Source organism: Paramormyrops kingsleyae, chromosome 5 (assembly GCF_048594095.1).
Source record: "Paramormyrops kingsleyae isolate MSU_618 chromosome 5, PKINGS_0.4, whole genome shotgun sequence".
In the NCBI taxonomy this organism is placed as follows: Eukaryota; Metazoa; Chordata; class Actinopteri; order Osteoglossiformes; family Mormyridae; genus Paramormyrops; species Paramormyrops kingsleyae.
In genome coordinates this window covers 305,641-331,833 of record NC_132801.1, presented here as the reverse complement: position 1 = coordinate 331,833, position 26,193 = coordinate 305,641, and the positions used below count along the sequence as shown (strand labels likewise).

At 45.2% G+C, this 26,193-nt stretch overlaps 1 protein-coding gene across 2 annotated transcripts; it reads left to right on the top strand.

Moving 5' to 3' along the window:
• The first annotated feature begins 3,068 nt into the window (after positions 1-3,068).
• Positions 3,069-25,314, top strand: sh2d3a (SH2 domain containing 3A). Of its 2 annotated transcripts, none has more exons than XM_023795074.2 (11): positions 3,069-3,931; positions 7,814-7,930; positions 8,145-8,288; positions 8,413-8,711; positions 17,818-17,915; positions 18,025-18,614; positions 19,168-19,283; positions 19,850-20,021; positions 20,360-20,471; positions 23,562-23,747; positions 23,885-25,314. In XM_023795074.2, the coding sequence occupies exons 1-11, from the start codon at positions 3,920-3,922 to the stop codon at positions 24,055-24,057; spliced, it is 2,019 nt and encodes a 672-aa protein (XP_023650842.1). In that variant the 5' UTR covers positions 3,069-3,919; the 3' UTR covers positions 24,058-25,314. The 2 variants fall into 2 exon arrangements, with proteins under 2 accessions (XP_023650842.1, XP_023650841.1); XM_023795073.2 differs by having other exon boundaries at positions 23,882-25,314.
• The last annotated feature ends 879 nt before the right edge of the window (positions 25,315-26,193 follow it).

Sequence of the window (26,193 nt, the reverse complement as noted above, 5' to 3'; positions counted from 1 at the left end):
GCTAGTCAATCTGTCACTGACTTTTAAACCAATTTATTTAATTATTTAACTGAAATTTAACAAAATCATGGAACGGCTGAGGTGCCCCTGAGGAGAACTTCCAACTAGATATCAGTAACTTTTTAGAAAACAGAAGAAATTATTACTAGTTTTTATTGCGTTACTCTTAATTTGCACATGTTCTAATGTTAAATTGTGTTTTTTGTTCTAAGCCAAAGTACACTTGCTACCCAGATAAACAGCTTTAAACATTTATTTGGACTGCCTAAGACATTTGCACAGTACTGTATATCTCCACTACTTTTAATGTTAAAGTTCATATTCTAATTGCTTAGCATAAGAAAGTGGCTGTGTGCACTTGTGATTTGGAGCAAACAACAACAGTGAACTAAATGTATTGCTTTGATTACACTCAACTTTGTAATTAGTTGTTGAATACATTAATTTCTTCCTTCCTTCATTTTTGTTCTCTTGGTGATTTTCACCACCTCCTGCTTTATACTGCACTGTGCCCTGCAAAAAATGCTGTTTGACACCTTGTATTGTGGTGGGAGAGCCATCTGCTGGGGGACAGGAAGTCTTACCTCAAACAGAAACACCTTGCCTCAAAATTGGATGATGTTGCTTCTACATATGGTGTGAGGACACTTCAACCAATCAGTCTTCTAATTAGTAATCTAATTAGGGAGTTGCAGAGAAAACCTGCACACGCAACCGTTTGTGGATAAGATTGCCCACCCTTGCCGTTGAAGAACATACTTTTCTTTTGAACATTTTCACTGAACAGTATAAATGAGTAAAACTGTTAAATCTTAATGAGTACTCAAACAATGCAATTTCATAGAAGCAGTGGAAGCCTGCAGTAGTGATAGGAAATCCTCCTAGTGTGCTGTGGGACAATAGCACCCTGTAGTAATATTGTGTCCCCCTTGTGTGTGGTGTGATAAGAGCATCCTGTAGTGAAATGTGCCCCCCTAGTGTAGAGTGCGAGAAGAGCACCCTGCAGTCATAGCATGGCCTGGCCCAATCCCTGACTGTGCCTGGATTATCTAAAGGAAAAAAAGGTACTGTATATTCTATATAATATTCATTATTAGTAGTACACATTGTGGCCCAGGAGTAGGGGCAACAACTCCCTCACTGTGCCACCTGCTGAAAATTTTCTGGCTGCTGTGCCAAGGGGCCAGGATAGAGTAATTCTGTGCAATTTGTTGTCTCTCCAGAGTGATAGCGTGGTGCGTCAGATGCGGAGTGACACATCTGCCGTGGTCTCACAGCGGGCAGCACAGCGTGGCTGGTGCTCACAATGATGTTGTGGGTAGGGACAGGAATGCTGCTGCTATCTCTGCTTTCGCTAGGGCATCAGCAAGTGAAGCTGGCACCCACAGCTAGCCATGCTGGAGTAGCTGCTCTGGTGACAGTGCCTTGACAATGGCATGGAGAACCAGCTCCTCCTGTAAGGCACTGGGTGGAGTGAGTAATCGCTGTCCTGCCTCTACTGACTCACCATCTGCCCTCTCATAGCCCATTCTGATAGCTGCTGTTCAACAGGGGTCAGACTGTGGAGGATGTGAACTGTTTCCCCCTCCAGTGCCTGGTGTGCCACAATCTCCACATTGGCCCACTAATTGTGCCAAGCCACATGGTGCACTTCAGCAAGATAAGGCTCCAGGGGCTCCTTCCTACCATAATGCGAGAGCAGTCTTCATCCCAGCCCTGCTGCCTCCACTCCCACTGGCGTGCTCTGCTGCAGAGCCATGGCTCCCTCGTCTGGCTGATAGGGGCAGCATGGTTGATGGAAGATGTTAGACCCATGGTATCGCCCAGGGAAGGCACAATGCTCAGTCCCTGGGCTCACAAAATGAACGTGCCATCTGTAAGTCTTTTGTTTGAGACCAAATGTATGTTATTTATATAATATTTCATATGTTTAAATTTAGCTTAATGAAAAAGTGCTATTTTAGAATTAGTGCACTATTTTATATTACAATCTTAACAACAGTTGAATTAGTTGAGTCATTAAAGACCGCATGTTCAAACTTAAGACTATCGCATAACAGATTTACAGTTGTTTTTTGGAGGAATCTGTGGAGGGTAGAGGGAGACCAAAAATGTGTGTGTGTGTGCGTATGTGTGGATTATGCTTATAAATAGTCCCAACAATGTAATACATACCTGTTATTTTTACGCTGTGGGGATCATTCTTCAGGTCCTTACAAAGATCTGTGAATGCAATCAAAAATCTAAAAATGCTAAAACCTCGACCCACGAACAGTCCTGTTCACAAACATTCACACATAGTGGCAACTGTGTATTGTTTGTTTACAGTACAAACAAAGAAGTTCATTGGCATACGTGTAGCATCACGAAATGTACATAAAAATTTTAGACATATGAAAATAACGTACAGTATAATAAAAAAAAAATCACATTTTCGAAATTACTGTATTGTTTTTCACTGTTACTCAGTCTTTTAATGTTAATTGTTTAGCTTTTTGGGAGGATGTTTTGTGGTTCTATTCCGAGTTTTGGTGTGACTAGCCTGCCAACAAGCCTATGCTCAGTTGTGTATTGGTCTCCCTTCCGTAAACGTATGCTCTCTCTCTCCCTTTTTTGCTCTTTAAGGTTATTGTAATTTAAGTTTATATTGTTGGTCACAGAAAAACAAAAAAACTTGAAAAAAATCAGTGTTTCTGAAGTTCGAGCGAATTATTTGTATTTACATCATTTTAAATGGGAAAAATTGATTAAGGTCGTGAACTTTTCAGGTTTCAAACTGAGTTCTCATACAATTTAGGTTTGTGAGCCAATGTATGACTGTATTTTGTTTGGTTTCTTATGGTTAGGGCTGGGTAGGTGTAAAATTCGTCATGTTGGGCTTAGAGTTTTCCCCATAGAAATGAATGGAGAGTCCCCAAAAAGGTATAATTACAAACCGTTTCAGTCTGAGCCAGTCACTCAGTCCACTGAGCTACATGGCAGTCCAGGGAGCAAGGAAAATACAAAGATTGAATGAATGAAGGAAGTGACGGAGGACAGGATGGTCAGCAACACCTGCTGGTCAAAGGGGGAGGAGATTCAAAGGGCTAGGTTGGACGGGCGCTGATCCTGATACAGACACGGAGGAAAAGCACCTCTATTCAGATTAAACTACTCAGCACTCCAAACAGCATTACGCAAATACAGACACGGAGGGAGCGCATCGCGGTCCGGGATCGCTTACTCAGCCCTCCATACGGCATTACGCAGATACAGACACGGAGGGAGCGCACCTCGGTCCGGGATCGCTTACTCAGCCCTCCATACGGCATTACGCAGATACAGACACGGAGGGAGCGCACCTCGGTCCGGGATCGCTTACTCAGCCCTCCATACGGCATTGCGCATGTACAGACACAGAGGGGGCGCACCTCTGTCCACGCCTGGCGCTTTTGGGTGCGGCGCTCGGGGTTGTGCCAGCTGCTGGTGTCACAATAACTTGTACGCTGTTTATCTCCGGACCTTGCTTGACAAATGTGTAATGCATCCGGTAGTCATGGAAAAGGTTGGGACCGGTCGAGCGACAGTTAATTTTTCCGAAGTATATTTATAACAGAATTATTACATCCACATTAAATCTCGTATGCGATAAAGTAGCAGATGTTTGAATAACTAAGGTGGGGCAAGGGTTGCACCCAGCGAATACGAAGTGGCAGACGGTCAAGGTGTATATACGACCTGATATACAGCCGTCGGTGGCTAGTTTTCCCACATGGAAAGCCTGATCTGACACCGTGTGGAATCCGTGGAATTTCCCTGCGGAAGGGGCTCCGAAAGCCTGTGAGGACTCGCCCAGGTGAGGCACAGTGGAGAGGAGACGGAGTTTCAGTACGTATGGTGCTCTGGATTAATGATAAGAGGATAAGAACGTGCTTTCTCCATGAATACACGGGTAAGTGGCCGTTCGCTTTGCTACTGCGCTGCTTTAAGGATATTCTGTAATGCCCAAAGTTAATTAATAACTTATAACTACGGAAATGTTTGATAAGAGCCCAATATAACGTTACTGTGTCAAAGCAACCATTTGTTTTTCTGGGAAAAGATCGTTTTTTTAATATTATGATATTAGGATAGTAAGTTTTGTGTATGTGATATACACAAATTAAATTAAAAATAAATTTAAAATGTGATATAGATGACGACCCGAGCAGTAAACCGGCCTTTCTGTAGTTTTCGATTTTAACATCGATAAATTAGTAAATAAAAAGGAAAGAAAAAAGGAAAAATAAACAGTATTAGTCATCGTATTTTCTCTTCTGTCCTTCACACATAACACAGGGAACTGGAGTAGGTAAGGACGACTAAAGTGTCTCAATATTGAGACTTTACTAATTAACGCAGTATTAGGTTTCACCTCTTATTTTTTGTAAAATTTACTTTATTCAGCTGATTATCTTTGCGATGCAGATTTGTGCATTGTCCATAATAAGACACCAGAGTTAAGATAAGATGGAGAATGTATTCCTGAGAACAGTTCAAAAGTCTTCATCGGTGTGACATTACAGATTTCCACAGCATGTGCTGTTTTCCCTTTATCCGGATAGACACAAAGCGCAGGACACCCGTTTGGGGCACGGATGGGATGGGTCAGGAAGGAAATCGCTATAAAAAGGCAGCATATCTCACATTAAAATTATGGTCTTGGCAGCGTGTTTATCCTGTACAGTATGTGTCCTGAAGTACCACAGCAGCTAAGCTGAATAGCATATGCATGTATTTTAAACCACTATATCTACATTATTTGACAAAATCCTACTTGGTTCTGTATATTTGCCAGCTGGGTTGAGATCAGTTTTTCCCATACATTCATACTGTCCAGACATTATAGCTTGGGGTGTTTAAGTTTCAAACGTTTCAAACTAAAGCGTTTTTAACTTTGCCAGAGAAGAAACAAAACTTAGCAAGCGTTGCAAGTTTAGTTATTGTTGTTTTTCAAGATTATCTAGTATAGGTTTTAGAAATCATCTTAAAGTTTACCTCTGCTTTTGCATGAGCTCTGCAGGTGCTTTCAGACCCATTCATGATCATTTTTATCCTTGCTGTTTAAATCACTCCTAGAAGGGTTTTTGACAAATGTACTTCTTTTGAACTCCATTTTTGCTATATAAATATCACAATGTTTACTACAACAAAAATCACAGTGGGATATTTGATTTTTTCCCCCAATATCATGCAGCTCTAGCATATTAGAACAAATACTTTTTTATATCTTGTCGTGCCATCCAGATCTTCTTCTGGTTTGTCCAACCAGATCACAATTAAAGCTTGGGTCTCTTAATTCACCCATGCATTCATTATATAGTTTATCATTCTTTTCTGAGTCCGTAAATTTTTCAGGAGGGCAGTTATATTGTGTTTCAGAGGCAGGTTATTTGCATAACCAATCAACAAAGAAAGTGGTTGCAAGTCCCACACCAAAGTACCAAAAAAAGTTCCCCAGCTGGTTTGGCGCTTTAGGTACTTGAGCTTTTGGTACTGGTACTTGACCGGAAGGGAAAGTACTGAAAGAACCATACCTGGTGCAGTGGAAAAGCATCCTTACACAGTCAGAGGCCCCTGGGCTATTTGAGTGTTCAGAGACCCCCTAATATATTCTACGATGATGAAGCAAAGGAGGGAGAAACAAGTGCAGACATGGAAACCAATGACTGTAATAAATGTATTTCAAATGTAATAAATATTTAGTGAAAAATAAGAAAGTCCAGCAGACAAATATCATAAACAAGGAACACTCAAGAACAAGTAATATGATCATTCAGGAACAAGCAAGGAATCAAAAACAGGTAAAAGAAGATTGCTTGGAGTTAGTCACAGACGGTAAATATATAAATACAAACAATAAATAAGTAAAATATGAAATTTGGAGAAATAAACAAGCCTGAGGATAACGGCATCAAGTGGATTCATAGAGGAACAGGCTCTGAAATGCAAAAAGAAATTAGTGCATAAAAACAGTTAGAGAAAGCATAAACAAATGTGAATATAATATATCTTTTTAAATAAAATGCAAATAATAGAATAAAGCAATGAAAAAGTGTGTTGCCTTCAGAAGTACTTTCACCTGAGTTTGTGGATGGGAAATTACTTTAATTTCTGTAAAATCCAGCCCTGAAAGGCCGTTACTAGAGATGCACCAATTGCAGTTCTCTTAGCTGATTCCGATTTATGACTTTTTTTGCAAGAGTAACCGGCAAGTGCCAATTTTTCCTGATTCCAGTTTTCTTTCTAAGAACTATAATTGACAGCATATACAAACAACAATCAGCTTTTCTTCAATGCAAAATTTTATTTTCATAATAAAAGAAATAGTTCAACTGTACAATATCCCCCAAATTGCAAGTTACAGGATCTTCTCAAAGTGCTCTGTGACTGGAAAGAGGTACAAATAACAAATTCACTGAAAATGAGTTGCTTAACAGCCAACTTTATCTGACAAATGTTACTTTACCAGACAAGAGCAAGTACAACAGATTTGAATAACAAAACAAATGTCAGTTACTTATCATTTTTCAGTATGTGTAAATTCACCAGGTAACACAACATTGAACTTTTTCTCTTTTTTTACTTGTCTTAAAATTAAAAAGTCCATAGGTTACAAATCTGCAAATAAAACTGTACCATACTTTTCCAAATAATTATAGGTGCAGGGTAATATTATTAATACCAACATTGCATGTTATGCACATACAATTCTTACATTGTTAGTAAACTAGATTAAGATCAGATTTTTTCATACTTTATACTGAATAGACATTATAGCGCAAGGGGTTAAAGTTTTGCTAAAACATTTTTACTTTGACAGGGAAAGGCCTTAGCTAGCTTTGCAATTTCAATTATTATTCCTTTTCAAGATTATCTAGTATATGTTTAATAATCAGTTTGAAGTTTACCTCCGATGTTTCCCCACGTCTTCATGGTGGTTCCTCCATGGTTTACTTTGGCTTTACATGTATTACAAATTGCAAGCTTTGTGTCGTCTTCACTCACAGTGAAGAACTTCCACGCTAACAACATGCTAGTGTGTGGCTGTGAGTGTGTACGCAGCTGTGAGGCTATTGCATGTGGTTCAGTATTGGAAATATATTAGACTGATTGGCCGGTCTCCAGTCCGGGCCGAACATGCTGAAAATTGGCCAATTCCAGTCCCTGGATGATTGATTGTTGCATCTCTAGATGCTACATCTGTTCTTAGCTTCATGCATCATCCTTACTGCAGCTACAGCAGCAGCATCAGTGCTCAGGGTGGTGGAGAATGCTCCCCCTACTTTTGGTTGCTATGTCCTTATGTGGTAGTTGTCTCAGAAGGTGCAGTATTGTGGTTAGCAACAATACTTTAGGGAAATGCACCCTAGGTTAGTTGAGACGCCTCTTTAGCAGAAGCCCCTGAGTAAACCCATGCATCTGAAGATGACAGAAGATGATTGAATGTACCATATAGTCAATGGCCTTTTACTGTACGTGATCATTTTTATCATTGTCCAGTGAAATTTAAAAAATGATGTACCTTCATTTTTTTTCTGGAGAATAACTTAAATATACACTTTTAGTATATTTAGTACAAGGTACACAGTAAATTATCTATGACTGGAATCTGTTAATGTCTACAGAAGGTCAAAATGACCTTGTTTTTTTTGTTTTTTACAAATTCCATTCCATTAACTCCTTCTCTGCATGCCTTTTTAAATTCCTGCACATGCAATGACATGTAGGTAGGCTTGTACTCTGCACTGTGTGAATGTGACGCGTGGCTCTGATTTGGATCCCTGATTGGCAGGTATCAGGAAGTAGCAGAGGGATGGATTCCCTGAAGAAGGAGCTGGAGGAGGAGCTGAAGCTGAGCACGGAGGACATGAGGAGCCATGCCTGGTACCACGGTCCAATCAGCCGAGAGGTGAGTGGCATCACCCAGATTCTGAGCTTACAGTTGTTACCTGTCACTGGTATCATAAAAGAACACAGATCTTATACTACCCTGCATTTCTCCTTCTTCTGGGTCTGTGAATCAGCTCCCGTTTTTTTGGCTGAGCTGTGCACTCTGCTTCCCTAACAGTAACTTTGACATTTTGCCTGTTTTTCCCCCTTGACCTGAGCTTTCTCCTGTGTAGGGTGCAGAGGCACTGCTGCAACGTGATGGAGACTTCCTGATCCGCGACTCCTGGAGCAGCCCAGGGGACTATGTCCTGACATGTCAGTGGAAGAATGAGCCCATGCACTTTAAAATCATCCGAGTGGTGCTGCGGCCCAAGGAGGTACAACTCTGGTCTTGGTTCTATTTCTGGTCCACTGTAGTGGACTCGCACACAGTGTACACAGTGAACTGTAGCATCACTGTAGGTGTCGTTCTGAGCCCTATCCTAAATCATGCTGTTTCAGGGCTACTCGCGGGTGTTGTTCCAGTTTGAGCAGGACCGCTTCGACAACATCCCAGCTCTGGTCCGGTTCCATGTGGGTGGCAGGAGGCCCATCTCTGAAGCTTCAGGAGCCATCATCTTCCAGCCCATCACACGCACAGTGCCTCTGCGCATTATCAGTGAGCGTGAGGCTATGTGTGAACGTGGAGGCAGACTGTGCAGGTCAGGAAGGGCACAGAAGCAGCGTCCCGAGGCCAGTAAGAGACTGAGCTTCACCTCCAGCCAGATGGACACGCTGCACCTCAGCAGTAACTTGCTCAGGTATGTCACACCAGAAAATGTACAGAAGCACATTCTGCTCTTCAGCTGTGTCCTTTGGAAGTATGAACTGGAAGTATAACATGTGTGTGGGTAAGTGCAGAGAAAATGGCAGAGCAAGAGACAGAAAAGGATGAGAACAATGAAATATTAGAACTATAACCACTGATCAGTGCTGCTGATCATCTTAATCTGAAAAACTGGAAAATGAGCATCTCTAACTGCATAGCTGCAACTACCAAAAGTCCCCGCATGTCAGAACCATTGCTGAGTGCATCCATCTGTCTTCCAGCCTCTTATCTTTTTTTTCATTGTGACCAAATCCAGGTTTTAGCATAAGAAGCTACTCTAGTAAGCCATATTTGCTGTTATCAAACTGGTATCAGAGTGACTATCTAGCCTGTATACTGTCTTGTATTATTCATATGCGTTTATGTCTGCTAGTTGATTAGCTTGTGTTTCTTCTTCACTTGTGGCAAAATCCAGTCTTTCACAAGTGCAAGGCCTCTCACTTTTTCAAACTCTGAAGGCACATTATCTGGGTGATAAATTAGAATTTATCAAATTTTAAGACAAATTGTCCCTAAACTGAAGCGGCTAAGATGACTAAGACAGTTTACCTTTAACGCAATAACTCAAAAGGTAAAGACTAAGTACACAGAGTTCACTAATGTTAGTGCAAGACTGCAACAATTAAGCTTACCTCAAGTTTTACAAAAGCAAGAGAAAATGTCCAAAGACAGCTCACGGGCCATAAAAATAAAAGAGGCTCTTACTCACTTTACTGCGCTCCATGACCAGCCACTTTTGGTTGTTGATAATGTTGGATTTCGCTGTCTTCTCGGCATGGTGGAGCCAAGATATGAAATTCCCAATCGTCCCTACATCACAGACGTTATGTTGCCAAAGGTGTACGATGGTGTGAAAAATCATGTTAAGTCCTTGGTGCATGATCTTGTGGCATTAAGTTAAAGTTTCGCAACTGATATATGGACTAGTAGCGTCTGCCCAATGTCTCTCCACAGTTTAATGGCACAATGGATAGATGAGGCGTTTACACTTCACCACATTACATTACGAGTGAAAACTTTGTTTCATTGAAATGTGCCAACTGAGTAATGGTTCTGCTCACTTTTGTTAAGTTGGCTGTGTTAACAGTACATTTCATTTCTTTTTTTCTGTTTATATTTACATTTTGTCTAATGTGATGACACTACTTCTGTGTATTTTTGGCTTGGAATAGCTTTCTGTTAATGGTTTGCCTTATTGTAGGCTTATTATAATCTGCAAAGGAGAAAATAAAACCTGCCTCCCAATTCATTGCACTTTCATGGAAACCCAATCTAATAAATATCGGTATCAGTACTCGGTATCAACAAGTATGCAAATAAAAATACTCGTACCTGTATCGGTTTGTAAAAAAGTGGTATTGCGGTAGAAATATTATAAATCCCCTCTAATAACTCCAGTGAAGCCACATAGAATAAAACTCAGGACCTCTTGGTTGGTGAGCAAAGTCTCTTTTATTCGAGCAATCCAGCAAAGCGCTCCCGTCACACTCTAGGACCAGGTACCAAGTACCCCAGCACCGAAAGCAACCAGTTGATAAACCATAATTCTCAATTCCAGATAAGGACTTCTAAATCCAGATTGGTCACAAAACACCAACAAACCAGGCTCAAACATCAAACACAATTCTCCCGCTCTATTGGTTCCCCTTGGCAGCAAGGTAAAATCCACCCATTTTTTCTCAATTTACCAGAACATGTCTTGACTGCTAGGCTTCTATTTGAGGGAGTGAAAATATGTATATGGATATTGATTATATTGACCAATTTCAAATTTCAAATTTACTTTCAACAGTAACAGTAACAGTAATTATCACGGTATTTTTCAGTTTTGGACGGTGATGGTATTATATCAGGGTATTACTTTTTTCAAGTTTTAGGAGTAGCAGCATGTCCTATCTCTTTATGTAAATAAAAAAAAAATATTTCATGATATATTAAATACACTTTTAATTGTTATGGGCTGTCTTATTTTGAAACGATAGGTACAAAAAGTGACATAGCTAATGTCTTCTCATTTGTTTTATAATTGTTGGAGTAACAATGCAAACGGAATGACAAACCCCTTCAACCGAAAGCAGTCCATTTTACTTATTATTTTAAATAAAATCCTGGGTTGCCAACTTAGGTCATCTGGCTGCAGTGACATTTTCAACTAGAGACAAGTCTGCACACATTTACATTTATGTAACAGTTTTATTACCTCGTAATACTTTTATGGTTTGCAAAGCACCCCAATACTTTCGATGTAGCTAATTTTAGGTTTACAATGGAATAATATATATCTGCCATGAGATTTCTTGCTTGAGCACACGAGTCTGAAAGCATGTCACGCCAGATGCGTGAGAGGTGGCAACCCAGCATTAAAAAACGTATGTTTTTTAATTCTTTCACCTGAGTTGATTTGTATGAATAGCATTACTTTATACAGTTGTTAAAAACATGAACTTTGACAAACATGAAATCAGGCCTATGGAAATCTTGTGGTGGAAGACGTACATTTTCAGTCCCTGACGTAGATGCGAAGGCGCTCTGTTATTAATAGCAGCGGTGTTGGGCTCAACACTGGACTAAGAAGCTTCTGCTGCGGCAGGGTTTGACGGCGTCTGCTTTTTAATGAGCCACCTAATCATTGTGTTTGTTTGTGTTACCCTAACCAGTTAACAAAACTGTTTTTATCACAATGATTGTGTACCTTTTTAGAAGACAACTGCAGTGACTATACTAGTGATATAACTATCTGTCAGCCAATCCAGTAACTAGCAGGCAAGCACAAGCAGCCTGCTGTATCTGGTCGACATAGCTGACAATTAACGTGATTTTTAACAAATCAAGTAAATGCTCAGATGAAACGTATAAACTCAACTGAAACTACAGGACTATTAGAAAATGTATAAGAACTGGAGAATGAGATGAGAATCAAATTTATGAGTTGTTTTAATTTGATTGCAGAAGGCTGCCAGCAGGTTCAAACTTTATTGTATGGGCGCAAAGTAAACTGTGTCTGCACATGGTGCTTTCCTAGGTGAGCGGAGGAGGCACTAACCAACACGCCCCTACACAAATGGCCCAATTGGAAAGCAGTACAGTTTTGACAATCGTTCTGTAACCTGAAGAAGAAGATTATGGTGGGAAAAAAATAAAAGCTATCTGCAAACTTTGCAGATATATGGCTTTTATTATTCCCACCTGAGTCTTGAGGGGCTCCGTGAGAATACAAGACAACACCAGAGTAGTGATGTGTTGGCCGCGTTGCGAACGAACTGGCTCTTTGAAGTGAACGATCGGAGCCTGCCTGGGAGCTGGAGCCGCTTTTTTTTTTCTTCCTCTAATTGTTTCTGTTCAAGCCACATGTGATTGGTCAGATACATGATGTGTGGTGGCGTCTATGTGTCCACACTGAACAGGAGGGGGAGAAGCAGGGGTTACAGACACAGCACACACATACTGAAAGAGAGAGAGAGAGCTCATAAATAGTGGCACACTAAATGTATTATTTTTTCTCCAGTTTTCATTGGACAAACAGAGCAGTTCTCAGGGTGAGCAGGGCTTGTCCCTGGGGGGCACTGCCCACCCCAGCCCCCCACCCGGTCACGCCCTTGCACTTGATGTGGTGTCGTAACCGAAATGTATATTTGGGTGTTGTCAGCATAGGGGTGATAGTTTACATTATGTTTTCTCATTATATTACTTAAGGATGTTGCGTTCGGCAACGGAGGCGAGCAGGGAAGCAGGCGAATCAGCCAGGACGTCAGGTAACGGGGATTTATTGGACTTGGAAGGCTGACACTATAAACAAGGTAACAATACAATGACGGATCTCGGGAAACTAACTGAGACACGGACTAAATACAAAAGACTAGCCAGACATAACAGGACACAGGTGATCATAATCGGGGATTCACACGAGGTAATGAGGGGGGCGTGGCACACATCAGGATCGTACGGAGCGGGGCGTGACAGAACCCCCCCCACAAAGGCGCGCACTCCGGGCGCGCCTCAGGGGAGGCGCCGGATGAGACAAGACCAGGGAAACAGGACCTGGAAAACAAGAGCAAAAACATCAACGAGGGACCGGGAACAGGATAGAGACACAGAACAGGAACAAGGACCAACAGAAAGACAGGACCTGACAAAGATCAGGAGACGCAGACAGGCAGACAGAGAAGGGAGACACAGAGGGAACACCCACAGGCAACACGAAGGGGCCAGGAGTGAACAAAGGAGGAACAGAAGGACGAGGAGCAGAGACAGGCGGAACGAAGGGAGGAGGAGCAGACAAGGGAGACCAGACATGAACGGACGGAGGACAAAGGGGAGCCCAGGGGAACCCAGGCGGGCGAGGGAAGGCAGCCGCAGGGGCCGCAGGCGGACGGGAGGCCGGAGCCGGAGGGGACCACACAGGGGGCAAGGAGACAGACGGAGGGACCGACAAAGGAAACGAGGAGGGAGCAGGAGGGAACAACGGTGCAGGCAGGAGGGGGAAGCCGCGGCAGGAGAAGGCGTAGGCGGCCGACGAGGCACCGACGGAGGGACCGCAGGTGGGCGACGAGGCACCGGAGGGGGACCCGGAGGCGAGACCCGAACCGGTGCCGCAGGACCCGCAGGCAGCCACCGAGCCACAGCCAGGGGATGCACGGGCGAGCCAGGGGACAGGGCGGGCGGGACCCAGGCCCGACGTTTGTGTCCCCTTCCTTTACGGGACACAGAAAGGCGGGGTCCTGGGAGTTGTCGGGCTCGCCGAAGCAAGGGCGAGGGAGTCATGAGGGAGGTCCCCGAGGGGTCCCTCTCGAGCTCCTCCCCTTCCAGGGAAGAAGGAGCGGTGGTTGAAATGTCTGGGACCTCCTCAGGGACTGGGACCAGGGCTTGGGGAACTGGAGTCAGGGCCTCTAATGAGGCCACAGGCGTGGCCGCAGGCGGTGCAGCCAGAGCCGCGGGTGCAGCGGCAGGCAGTGCAACCGGAGCCGGGGACAGGACTGGCGAGCCGGGCTGGACGGGCAGGACGGGAGAGACAGGCAGACCAGACGCCGGCAGGACAGGCGAGACAGGCAGACCAGACGCCGGCAGGACAGGCGAGACAGGCAGACCAGACGCCAGCAGGACAGGCGAGACAGGCAGATCAGGCGCCGGCAGGACAGGCGAGACAGGCAGATCAGGAGGGGGCGCCTCGGCAGGCGCCTCGGCCGTGCGGCCAGTAGGGGGCACCTCGACAGGCACCTCAGTCATGTGGCCAGCAGGGGGCGCCATGGGCAGAGCGGCTTCCTCCGCTGCAGGCAGAGGCGAAGCCAGGCCCTCGGGCGGAGCTACAGCAGGCACCCTCAGTTCCCGGCCAGCAGGGGGTGCGCCGGTGGGCACCGCCATCACGCGGCCAGCAGGGGGCGCTTCCGCTGGCGCCGCCATCACACGGCCAGCAGGGGGCGCCTCGGGGGGTTCCTCGTAAAGAGCGGCGGCAGCTGCAGCAGGGGGTGCAGCTGGAGCCGCGGGCAGGACGGGAACAGGCGGGTCAGGAGCAGGTGGGTCCGGAGCAGGCTGGACCGACGAGCAGGACTGGACGGGCAGAGCGGCGGCCTCAGGCAGGGCCGCAGGCAGAACAGGAACGGCGGCCTCAGGCAGGGCCACGGGCAGGACAGGAACGGCGGCCTCAGGCAGGGCCGCAGGCAGAGCGGGCGTGCGGCCAGCAGGGGGCGCTTCGGCGGGCGCCGCTTCACGTGGCCAGCAGGGGGCGCCGCAGTAGGCACCTCGGGCAGAGCGGCGACAGCTGCAGGGACCGAAGGCTGGGCAGGCGGGTCAGACAGAACAGGCGGTGCCGCGGGCAGAGCGGCGTCAGCAGCAGCAGGCGGTGCCGCGGGCAGAGCGGCGGCAGCAGCAGCAGGCGGTGCCGCGGGCAGAGCGGTGGCAGTAGCAGCTGGTGCTGCAGGCACGTCCGGATCAGGCAGGTCCGCGATAGGCGCCAGGATCGGTGCCGGGCGTACAGGCGCTGCCCCTTTAAGGGCCTTGGGGATCCGGGGAACCGCATCCCAGACGGCCCTGATCTCCTCATATTCCAGGTGACCCCCCTGGAATATGCAGGCTGCTGGTGACAGCGGCTGCGCGGTTGCTGTGATCCCCACTGGCTTCTGTATCGGGAGGGGCTCCTCCCGACATTCAGCGGGGAGAGAGGCATAACGGAGAAAGCAAGCCCCCAGGGAGACAGTCGGGGTCTCTTCCAGTCCTTTTCCCTTGCGCCTCTTCTTCTTTCTCTGGCTTTGGCTGGGTGGTTGCGACGGGGTTGCCCCGGAGAGAACGAGCGGCCGGAGCCACTTCTCCGTCACCCCGTCGACGAGCAGCCGGAGGTTCTTGCGCACTACCGCCAGTACGCGCACTGCTGTGAGCGGGGTTATCTCTTCCAGGAGGGTCCCGCTCTTGCTGGCTAACTCCAGTAATCCGGAGTCCTCCCGGACCTCTATAATTTTGGGTGAAGCCAGTAGAGGACCTCGCGGAGCAGATCAATGCGTTGGTCATCGATATGCGGAGGTGCGTTGGAGAGATCCGTCATTATGTTGCGTTCGGCAACGGAGGCGAGCAGGGAAGCAGGCCAATCAGCCAGGACATCAGGTAACGGGGATTTATTGGACTTAGAAGGCTGACACTACAAACAAGGTAACAATACAATGACGGATCTCGGGAAACTAACTGAGACATGGACTAAATACGAAAGACTAGCCAGACATAACAGGACACAGGTGATCATAATCGAGGATTCACACGAGGTAATGAGGGGGGCGTGGCACACATCAGGATCGTACGGAGCGGGGCGTGACAAAGGAAGCATGTAGAGAGAAAATAATAAAGGAACAAGAACTGATCCCTGTGGCACTCCATATTTGACAAGTGACATTGATGATGGAGTACAATTATTTGAGACCACTTCAATACCATTCCACACAACTCAACATCAAATTTAAGTCTTTGTAATACAATAAAATTATCAACCATGTCAAAGGCCACAATAAGGTCCAAAAGCATTAGCACAGTTGCCTTTATGTCATTTATGACTTTAGTTAAGGCAGTTTTAGTGCTGTGTCCTGGGCAGAAGCCTGACTGGAATCTATCCAGTATGTTGTGTGTCCCAAGTATCACTGAAATTGATCTTCTCCAGAACTCCAGGACAGAAATGGTACATTAGAGACAGGTCTGTAATTGCTGAGGTCCTGTGAACCCAAACTTGGTTTCTTCAGTAATGGTCTGGCTAATGATTTTTTAATTGGTCAGGCACATCACTTGAGGACAGTGATGCATTCATTATGGCAGTTATCGGCCTTTCCAGAACAGAAAGTAGTTGGGTGGGGACTGAGTCCAGTGGACAGTGGTCAGTTTGGTTTTAGTTATTATAGTTTTTAGCTCCTGTTCAATTAACCCTCAGGGGACTTGGGGTAGGGAACACACTTTCACTGACTGGGGCATAATCACACATTTCTTTCAATATAAGGTGACATGGTTTACTTTTTGCCGATTTAACCTAATTAAAAAAACTTTAATACTTCTGACAATGGACGTTTTGAAAACAAGACTTACGGGTTTAGTCAGCGTTTTTTTTCATGATTCTTCGTAAAGATTTAAGCGAGATATAAACTGAAATATACGCGAAAAATACGCTACATCGCCGACGATGCGCTCGTCCCCAGAAGGTTAAAAAACATTATGGATGTGTGCTCCTTCTATTTGCATCAGTTATTTGTGTTATTTGAACATGTTTGAAGTCTTTGTAATTTTATTGTTACTAAGGCAGTAATTGTTGCTACGTAAGTCAGCAAGACGATCCCCAAATTCAGTGTTGCTGGTCCAGGTGGTCTGTATTCTATAAGAATATAGATAGGTGGGTCAGGCACCATTTGAATAAGCATAAAATCTTCTATAATTTTGGGTTCAGTTTTTAACAGTGAGTTAAAATAGATGCCAGGCTGCCTCCACACCCAGAGCCACGTGGTTTCTAAACCCATCAGGTGAGGTTTCAACAAGAGGAATAGCAGTGTTTCCCCTATCATTATATTAGGGGGGCGTCCCGCCCCCCCAACGGCACCTCCTGCCCCCCCTTGAAGGTCAAGTTAATTTAATTTAATTTTATTTTCTATATAGCGCCAGATCACAACAGGAGTCATTTAAGGTTACATTTCTTATAGAACAGGTCTATACATTGGCCATTTATTAAACATTATTAAAAATTATGTTATTTATCTTATTTACACAACAGCTTGTCATTTTTGTCTCTACACGGTCACGCGTTTACAATTCTCCCCTGCTCTCTGTATCGCGCATGGCAGAGTTCCGCCCCGGTGCGCGTGCACAGACACGTGCGTGCACACACAGGTGAGCACACTCCCACAAGCGGACAGAGAGCGCGCGTCGGAAAATATGTCATTGACAAAAAATTATTTACTTCCTAAAGAGCAAATGTTCAATAGTCAGCATTTTATGTTGGGTTTATATTGTGATTCATGAAATCTTATTAATGGGATTGATATTAAGTTATCCACACAGCAGCTGCCAGTGGAACGTTTAGGTCGAAGTCTTGGTCTCATAATAGTTACTATATTCTTTCTAGGCTCACTGAACTATATTTCTAAATAGTTGTTAGATTTAGGGCACACTGTGTTATGGAGCATTATATTAGAAAAAAAGCAGATGAATAACAGTTCATCTGCCCAGTGGACACATTTGATTTAATTCTATATCTTTGTAGTGGTTTTTATATATCATTGTTCAGTTTTATTTTAAAAAGAGAGTTTTTAGGAGCAATGTTTCCCATAAAGTTCATATTTGTAAATGTTATTTATATATAGTAAATATTTCAATCAAATAACTGCAAAATTTGGGTCATACTGTTATGAACTACATAAATGAGCCTTGGTTGGCCTGCAAATTCATAGGCAGGCTTTAATTTGGTCTTTTCAGTCTACATTTGACCCTGGTCAAGACATTGCGGTATATCGTATTTTGATGATATTTTAAAAAGCAATATTCTGCTATTTTAAAATCTTGGTGATTTACTGTCTTTGAACCAGGAGTAAGGATAAGAGTGGCAGTCACCCAGCCAACCTTGAGATTCTAGGAAGAAGACCATCTTTGCAGTCTGCTCAGTCTGACAGCAACCTGTGCTCAGGTAGATATTAGAGTCACACACACAAAAACCCACACACAGATCTATCACAGATCTGTCTGGCATGCTTTCCTCTCACTGCCATCCATGTCTCTGACTCTGCTCTGACTAGGAGCAGCACCTGAAGTACCTGTGGAAGCCAGCCCCACCACCATTTCTCCTGTCTTCCGGACAGGCAGTGAGCCTTTGTTGAGCCCTCGTATGCCTCAACATGTCCAGTCCTCTCAGCCAGGAGGGGGCACCACCCCGCGAGGCTCTGATGGACAGCTGCACTCCCGGGCGCCTCCCAAGCCCCTACGGGTGTCCACCCTATTCCCCTGCACCTCCTCCCAGACAGAGGAGGATCCCAGCCACCCATATGACGAGCTTATTCCACGTGCCCCTGTGACAGTGCTTCGCAGCCATGCTGACCGCCTGCGGGCTGAGGAGAAGTGGCAGAGTCGAGCCCGCATCACCGAGACCAGCTTCAACTTCCTTGAGACAGCTCCGGAGTGGGAGGAGCCACCAGAAGGAAATGAGCCACAGTTTGTGCGGCCAGAGTTTGAGATGTCCTCCTGCTTTCGCCTGGAGCACTTCCATTCCCTGCTGCTTCCAGACAACAATCGGCCTTTAGAGCCCACGGTCCTGCTGGCCCTCAAGCAGCTGTTTGCCCGCAGTGATGCCAGGACCACGGCTTTGCATATCCTCAGCGTCGACTGCCAGGTGCACCCCTATCCCCAGACAAACCAGTTACCTTCCAAAGGGTTTCTCCCTTCAAAAAATGCTTAACTTCACTTTACTTCCTGTATGTTACAGGGTACAAACACACACACCCACAGGTTTGCCATTATATATTTGTAGGGACTCTCCATTCATTTCTATGGGGAAAACTCCAATCATAACATGACGAACTTAACCCCTACCCAGCCCTAACCTTAACCATAAGTAACCAACAAAAGGCTTTTGGTATTTTTACTTTTTTGATGGCATTTTTGTGGGGACCTCACAATGAAATATAAACCTAATTCACACACCCACATAAAATTCCACTTTGCACTCAGAATAGAAAGACTGATCAATCTACTTGCATCGCTTTTGAATGTGGGAGAATAAGCAGAAAATCCTTCTGAAGAGGGAGAATAAGTAAACTCTACATTTAAATCTCCTGGGTTAGATGGTAAGGCAATACTGCTTTGTGGAATACCCCTTTGTGAGGGTCACAAAGACCTCAGCTCTACCCCCAACCTCAGTATCTGTACCCATCCTACTTCTGCAGGTAGCACGGATCACAGGCGTGACAGAGGAGCAAAAGAGACTGATGGGTGTGAGCTCTGGCCTGGAGCTCATCACACTTCCACATGGGCACCAGCTAAGACGGGACCTGCTGGAAAGGTGGCTGTATATCAGTGTGTCTGCATCTTTGTTCCTGAAGAACATCTCACCTGTGGGAGCAGTGCAAATGTGCTTCAGCTCCTTCTGAGGGTCTCCTCTTTCTATGGCAGCACTAGCTCCTTCTGAGGCTCCCCTTTGGCTGGCACCAGCTCCTTCTGAGGATCTCCTTTCTCTGTGGCAGAAACCAGCTCCTTATGAGGCTCCTCTCTCTCTCCGGCAGGCACCAGTTTCTTCTACCGCTTCCCTTGTCTCTGTGACAATCACCAGCTCCTTCTGAGGCTCCCCTCTTTCTGTGGCAGCATCAGCTCCTTTTGAGGCTCCACCCTCTTTTTGGCAATACCAGCTCCTTCTGAGGCTCCCCTCTTTCTGTGGCAGCATCAGCTCCTTTTGAGGCTCCACCCTCTTTTTGGCAATACCAGCTCCTTCTGAGGCTCCCCATTCTCTTTGGCAGGCACCAAATCCTTCTGACATCCCCTGTCTCTGTGGTGGAACCAGCTCCATCTGAGGCTCTCCTCTCTCTGTGGCAGGCACCAGCTTCTTCTGATGTTACCCTATTTCTGTGGCAGGCACCAGCTTCTGACGTTGGGGTTGGCTATAGACATCCTGGGCTGCACCGGTACTGTGGGCCAGAGAGCTGCTGTGTTGCACAAGGTCATCCAGCTGGCTCAGGAGCTGCGGCACACAGCCCACGACTTCTATGCTTTCTCTGCTGTCATGAAGGCCCTGGATCTGCCACAGGTGCCCCATCACACCTTTTTATGATAGATGAAGCTTTATCCTCATACCAGGGCCTCTCCTGGATGTTATTAGTATTGTAAGCACATACCATTTATTATAGGTGATGAAAATCTGTTTTGGTATGTTACAGCAGTACAGTCTTGCTATAAGTTAATATGCGTAGATGTTGGAGACTGCCAGGTGGGCTGTAAGTGAGATAGGACTGTTTTTATTTGCTTATGCCTATGAAATGGGTACTGTGTGTTAAACGTGACTTGCATGCATTAAAATGGCACGCAGGTTTTTTGACCGGTTTCATCTGCTGTAGCACATATTGTGCTGATTTTGGCATGTTACAGGTGGTCAGACTGGAGAAGACATGGCGAGCCTTAAGAAGGAACCACACTGACAGTGCAGTGTCTTTTGAAAAGACACTCAAGCCTTTCATGAAAGCTCTGAACGAAGGAGATGGTAAGAGCACCAAGCTCACTGGTCCTAGCCCTGATGGCATGTATTCCATGTCAGTGTTGACAGCAGCAAGCAGGCTAGTTTCTGTTTCCTAGGTTATTTTCTAATAACTACTATGTGCAACTATGTAATGAGTTTGCTATGTGACTAGTTCTCTGTAAATTTAAATTAGCTAAATCAGTTATTGCATATCATAGTCATGTATTTAAGATGCACTAAAAACATAGTAAGGGAGAGAAGGAAACAGCTTATTGTGTGGATAAGTGATGTTGGGAGGAGTTATAGAGTGATGGCTGTGGGGAGGAAGGATTTCCTGTGACATTCAGTGGAGCACTTCATGCTAGTCAGTCTGCAGCCAAAGGTGCTTTTCTGTCCAACCACATCCTTTAGTGGGTGATCCACATTTTCAATAATAGACTAAATTCTAGCCAACATTCTCTTATCTACCATAGTTTCCCAGGTGTCCATTTCTAATCATATAATGCATACCAGCAATACTGTGGAGCTGGGCCAGAGCCAGTGGAAAAGCATGAAACCAGTTCCAAATTAGGCACCAGCTCAGGACCAGGACCAGTACCACATTGCTGGAAAGGGCCATCTAGAAATTTTGAAGCATAGCAATCTAGCTTTTCAATCAGTTTTTGAGAAATGATTGTACTGAACTAAAATCCAAAGAGCATACCAGTTAGTGCTGGGTCCAGTAACTTGCAGGGGAAAAAATTTGGGAGTTGGATTGGTACTCTCCTCACCTGAGTGTCCAATACATGCGGCCGCAAGTCTGATGACATGACCACAAAGCTGATCATTGAACTGCGGCCTAGGGTGTCCTGGTGCCAAATGCTTCACTTTGGGGTTCGCCACGAGGTGACACTCCTCTGGTTATGACCACTGACACTGTTAGGACTGGCTATGAGGATTGTGTCAGTCCTCATGGGTCTGGCAACCATGGTGAAAGTGGCTCCATGTTCCTTGACATTGTAAAAGGTCAGGGGCTATGGGTCGCTAGATCCTGGTCCAAGCTGCATCATTGGACTTGGTACTCCAACACTGGTGGTGTGGTGAAGGAGATCGATCACATCCTCATGGGCAGATGCTGGAGGCTCCTACAGTACTGCAGGTCTACAAAAGTGCCCAGTTTGTTAATTCTGACCACAAACTTGTTGTTGCTAGTCTGAAGATCTAGCTGAGGTCCAGTAGGCTACCACCTACTAGGAGAATGAGGCTGGACCAGGACAGACTACAATATTAGGCTGTTTCTAATGAGACTGCATGCAGTTTTTGTGTAGAACTTGCAGACTTGGGTGCAATTGCTGATTCTAATGTGATGTGGGCAACCTTCTATGACAAGACCCAGAAGGAGGCTGAGTTTTGTGGATGTTGCTGGTGTTCTCAGAAGGAGGTGTTTCATCTCACAGGGCACCCTGGATATTATCGAGAGCAGTCGAAAGTGATTACTTTGATGACAATTCTGTTCTATACCAGTTACTAAATTGGACGGCTGTGAGGGCTCTGATGGCAGATAAGGAGGTATTTGTTAGAGGAATCTGTAAGCAACTGACACCATCTATTGTCTAGTGACCCACATCCTGCTTAGAGAGGAATTGAAGCATTATGCACATCTGAGTCTGTTCCTCAGAGGGTCACAGTCAGGGCGGGTGATGGAACAGTCCTTATGGATTATGCTGCAGGTGTGACCCGCTGGGCCAGTTACTTTGAGCAGCTGTTTAAAGCTGATCCTCCAGCTATGACGTTGGACATTTCTGGGTCCACAGTTCTTGATGCTGATGATCCATGATCACTTGCTCCCCTATCAGTGACTGGAGCAGTTTGGTTTTATGCCTAAGAAGTCTACATTAGTCGCATCTGGGCACTGAGGGTTCTTAGTAAGCATAAACATGAATATTGGCAGAGTTTATTTGCAGTCTGTCGTTTTTCATAATGCGTTAGACGCAGTTGATGGACCTGTCCTGTGGGACATCCTGAGACTTTGTGGGATCCCCCTGACGTTGCTGGATCTCATGGCCAGCCTGTACACTGGTACTGTGAGTGCTGTGCAGAGTGGAGGCAGAACCTCTGTGTTCTTCTCAGTTGATTCTGGCATTCATCAGGGGTGTGTTCTTGCTCCTACTCTGTTCAGTGCCTGCATGCACTAGGTTCTGGGTAAGGATGTGGGGTCCAGTTGCTGTTGTGCATCTGTTAGTGAAAAAAGATTCACTGATCTTGACTTGTTGATGACATTGTGATCTTCGCAGAGTCAATGGAGGCTCTGGTTGGGGCTCTCAAGAGACTGAGCAACGAGACAAAGTATCTTGATTTGCAAGTGTCCAGGATCAAAACCAAGATCCGGGCCTTTAATGATATCTTGGGCACAGCCATCAGCAGTGTGTCTGTCTGTGGAGAGAATGTTGACCACACTGAGAGGTTTACTTACCTTGGCAGCAACGTTCATGTCTCTGGTGATTCTTCCTATGGCGTCAGTAGATGTATTGGGAGAGCATGGGGTCATGAGGTCACTGAAAGGGGGTGTGTGGCGCTCCCAATTTCTTTGCAAGAGGACAAAGGTCCAAGTCTTGGAGTCCTGGTGCTTCCTGTCTTACTATATGGCTGTGAGACATGGTCGCTATCCAGTGGCCTGAAATTAAGACTGGACTCCTTCAGTACTGTGTCTTTTTGGAGAATCCTTGGGTACCAGTGGTTTGATTTTTTTGCGGAATGAGCAATTTCTCAGGAAGTCCTGAATTAGGCATTTTACCTGCATTGTGAGGGAGTGCCAGTCACAGCACTATGGCTAAGTGCTGTGATTCCCCGAGGGTGATCTGGTTCACAAGATCCTCATTTCTGAGGACCCAAGAGGCTGGCCCAGGACAAGGGGATCCCCACGTAACACTTGGCTGTGACAAATAGGCATTTCCAGAGGGTGAGAAAGGACCTGTTGGCCTGGGGGGTTGCCAACCGGAATCCAGTGGTGTTTCGTGGTGTGGGTGTGGCAATGCACTGTAGCAGTGCACGCTCCCTAACCAGGTCATTTCAATTAATGTCACTGCCTGAATAAATATTTAATATTCCCTTGTTTTACCTGATGTTTCATGCCAGTGGCCATGGACTGTGAGTCTGCCTCTGTGCCACACCTGGTGCCACTGCTCAGGCTGATGGAGGGAGAGGATGCAGGTGAACACACAGGACATGGCTGCCAACTGCTCCTCAGCATCCTACAGTCCGCCCGTAACTCCGCTCTCAATGCTAGGCAACACCAGGCCCACGCTCATGCTCTGCTAACAGGTGGGTCCTTAACCAAGCAACAGCCCAAAACCTACCCCCAGTGGTGTTAGTGGCTGGGGTTGGATTTGTAGTTTTTCATACTGTCAAATTATTTTGCAAAATATTGAGTGCCTGACATTTTATTGCTTCTTTAGCAGGCTGGGAACCAATCCCTGAGCTTTTGGAGGCCTTCCAGACAGAGTTTGCCCTTCGCCTCTTCTGGGGCCAAGCAGGGGTTAGAGCAGAGCATCAGGAACGTTACAAGAAATTTGATGCGGTACTTAGTGCTTTATCAAACAAGCTGGAATCTGCCCATGACTCTGACCTTTGAGTCAATGTCAGCTCTATCTCCCAGATCCTGGAGGATCCACACTATAAGCCATCATGGATGTCAAACAAACCCTTTAATGAAGAACCCTGGCAAGTGAGAGACAGATGCATTAATCTACCTATCCATTATGTTACACGGATGTAGTAGGGGAAAGCTTCTATTAGCAGAATTGGAACATAGTAAGAAGTCCTTTTTACAGGTAATGTAAAAATCAGAGACCTTACTGGGAATCGTACTGAACATGGTAAGGAACAGAAACCTTTCAGGGCATCAATGCAGTATAACAATTAAAAATTTCAGCGTGGTGTGTGGCTCAGTAGGCTAAGCCTGTGTGCTTGTAATCAGAAGGTCACTAGTTCAAACCCAGCCTCGGCACGTCTGCGGGTCCCTGAGCAAGGCCCTCAACCCCTGGGTGCCACACGCATCTTACTCTACAAAGAGCAAGTTGAGGGAGGTAAAAAAAAGACAATTTCCCCACAGGGATCAATTAAAAAAATATCAGTTGTCATATTGAGCATGAGGAGGAACAGAGACCTTACTTGGCATCCGACTACAGTACAGAACAAAGCCTGTACTGGGAATCAGACTGGAACTAGTGCTAAGCAGAAGGAGGAACAAAGATGGAGTTATGTACAGTTATGTATCCACAGGGGACTGGTTCCAGGACCAGGTCCTTTATATACAATGATGTAGTATTTGCATATAACCTGCCCACATCCTCCAGGATACTTTAAATCAATTCTAGATCACCTACAATACCTAATACAATGTAAATGATATGTAAATATACTGTATTGTTCAGGGAATAATGACAAACAAAAACTGTATATGTTCAGTACAGAGGCAACCATCATGGCCCATATAGAAATTATAAATAGACATAAATTCATTTTCTCTCTAACGCACACCATAACCCTAACCCTAACACACATGAACCCTGTGTTAACACTCACCAGCACCCAAAACTACACATAACTTCATTTATTCAGTATAGTGCTAGGTGCGTGGCAATTTCAAGTTTTACTTTTTGTAACTTTACAGAATGTTTTTTTTTCTGAATATTTTCAATCCGCAGTTAATTGAATCCATGGATGTGAAACCCACAAATATGGAGGGCTGACTGTACTTATCCACACTGAGGTTACCAAATAAATTGATAACCTTGCCATTCTCTTACAATGTAATGCATTTTTTCTAATATGTTTTTATGTTAGTTTACCTTTATGGAACTGAAATAAAGACCAAATACTATCTGAATTATGTCTCTGGCTCATGAGTTTTCATGCCCACTCACTATTAATCACTAAATTAAAAAAAAAGTGGGCACTGATGGCTTAATGATTAGGGAAGCAGTCTTGTAACTGAAAGATTGAAGGTTTGAATCCCTGACCAGCAAGACACCCCTGAGGTATCCTGAGCAAGGTACCGCCCCCAAGCACTGCTCCCCTGCTATGTCACATTGTCACATATGGGTTCAATGCAGAGGACATATTTCGTTGTTGTTGTGCACCGCTGTTTGTCCACTCCGTTTGACCCTTGCTCTGCTTCTCTGTCTGGATTCCGCCCACGTCTCACAGCAAGACCCCGTCACTTCCATCTGCCTGGAGTGAAAACGCCGCTGGTTACCAACCTCGGGAGCTCTGCCCATACTGTTGTTGGTTTGCTTTTTTTTGGTTTGGATTATTGTGTTTGACAGTTTCGGTTTATTGGTTTATGATTATTCGCTTTGCCCCTATCTGTACCTTTGCCTTGATCTGTTTGCTTTCTGGTTTCTATCTGCCGCCCGGTTTTTGGTTTACGTTTTCGCGCGCCCCTCGGATTCTAACGCTTTGCCCTGTGTATGTTCTGTGTGTTTGTTAGGTGCATAGAGAGTGGTTGCCGTTTTGTTTACGAGTTTTGTGTATGCTATTGTTTTGGATAGGGAGTGAGGAGTAGTACTTGTTGTTTTTGTTTTTTGATTTCTCTTGCACGTAGTTAAGTTAGATTTCGGTTAGGGTTAGGGTTAGATAAAGATAAACCACCGTGTATTACAGTATCTTAAAAACGCTGCAAAGGACAAAGGAGGACTAGATCTGCCTAACTTTCACCACTACTTCTTAGCCAACAGGATGGCAAAAACATACCCTCTTAGATGAA

What these genes read in the sequence shown, in the direction of transcription:
- sh2d3a (XM_023795073.2), top strand. An exon ending in ACGGTCCAATCAGCCGAGAG is followed by an intron (nt 7,931 to 8,144) that starts GTGAGTGGCATC and finishes TCTCCTGTGTAG; the next exon opens with GGTGCAGAGGCACTGCTGCA. An exon ending in AGACGGGACCTGCTGGAAAG is followed by an intron (nt 19,284 to 19,849) that starts GTGGCTGTATAT and finishes TTTCTGTGGCAG; the next exon opens with GCACCAGCTTCTGACGTTGG.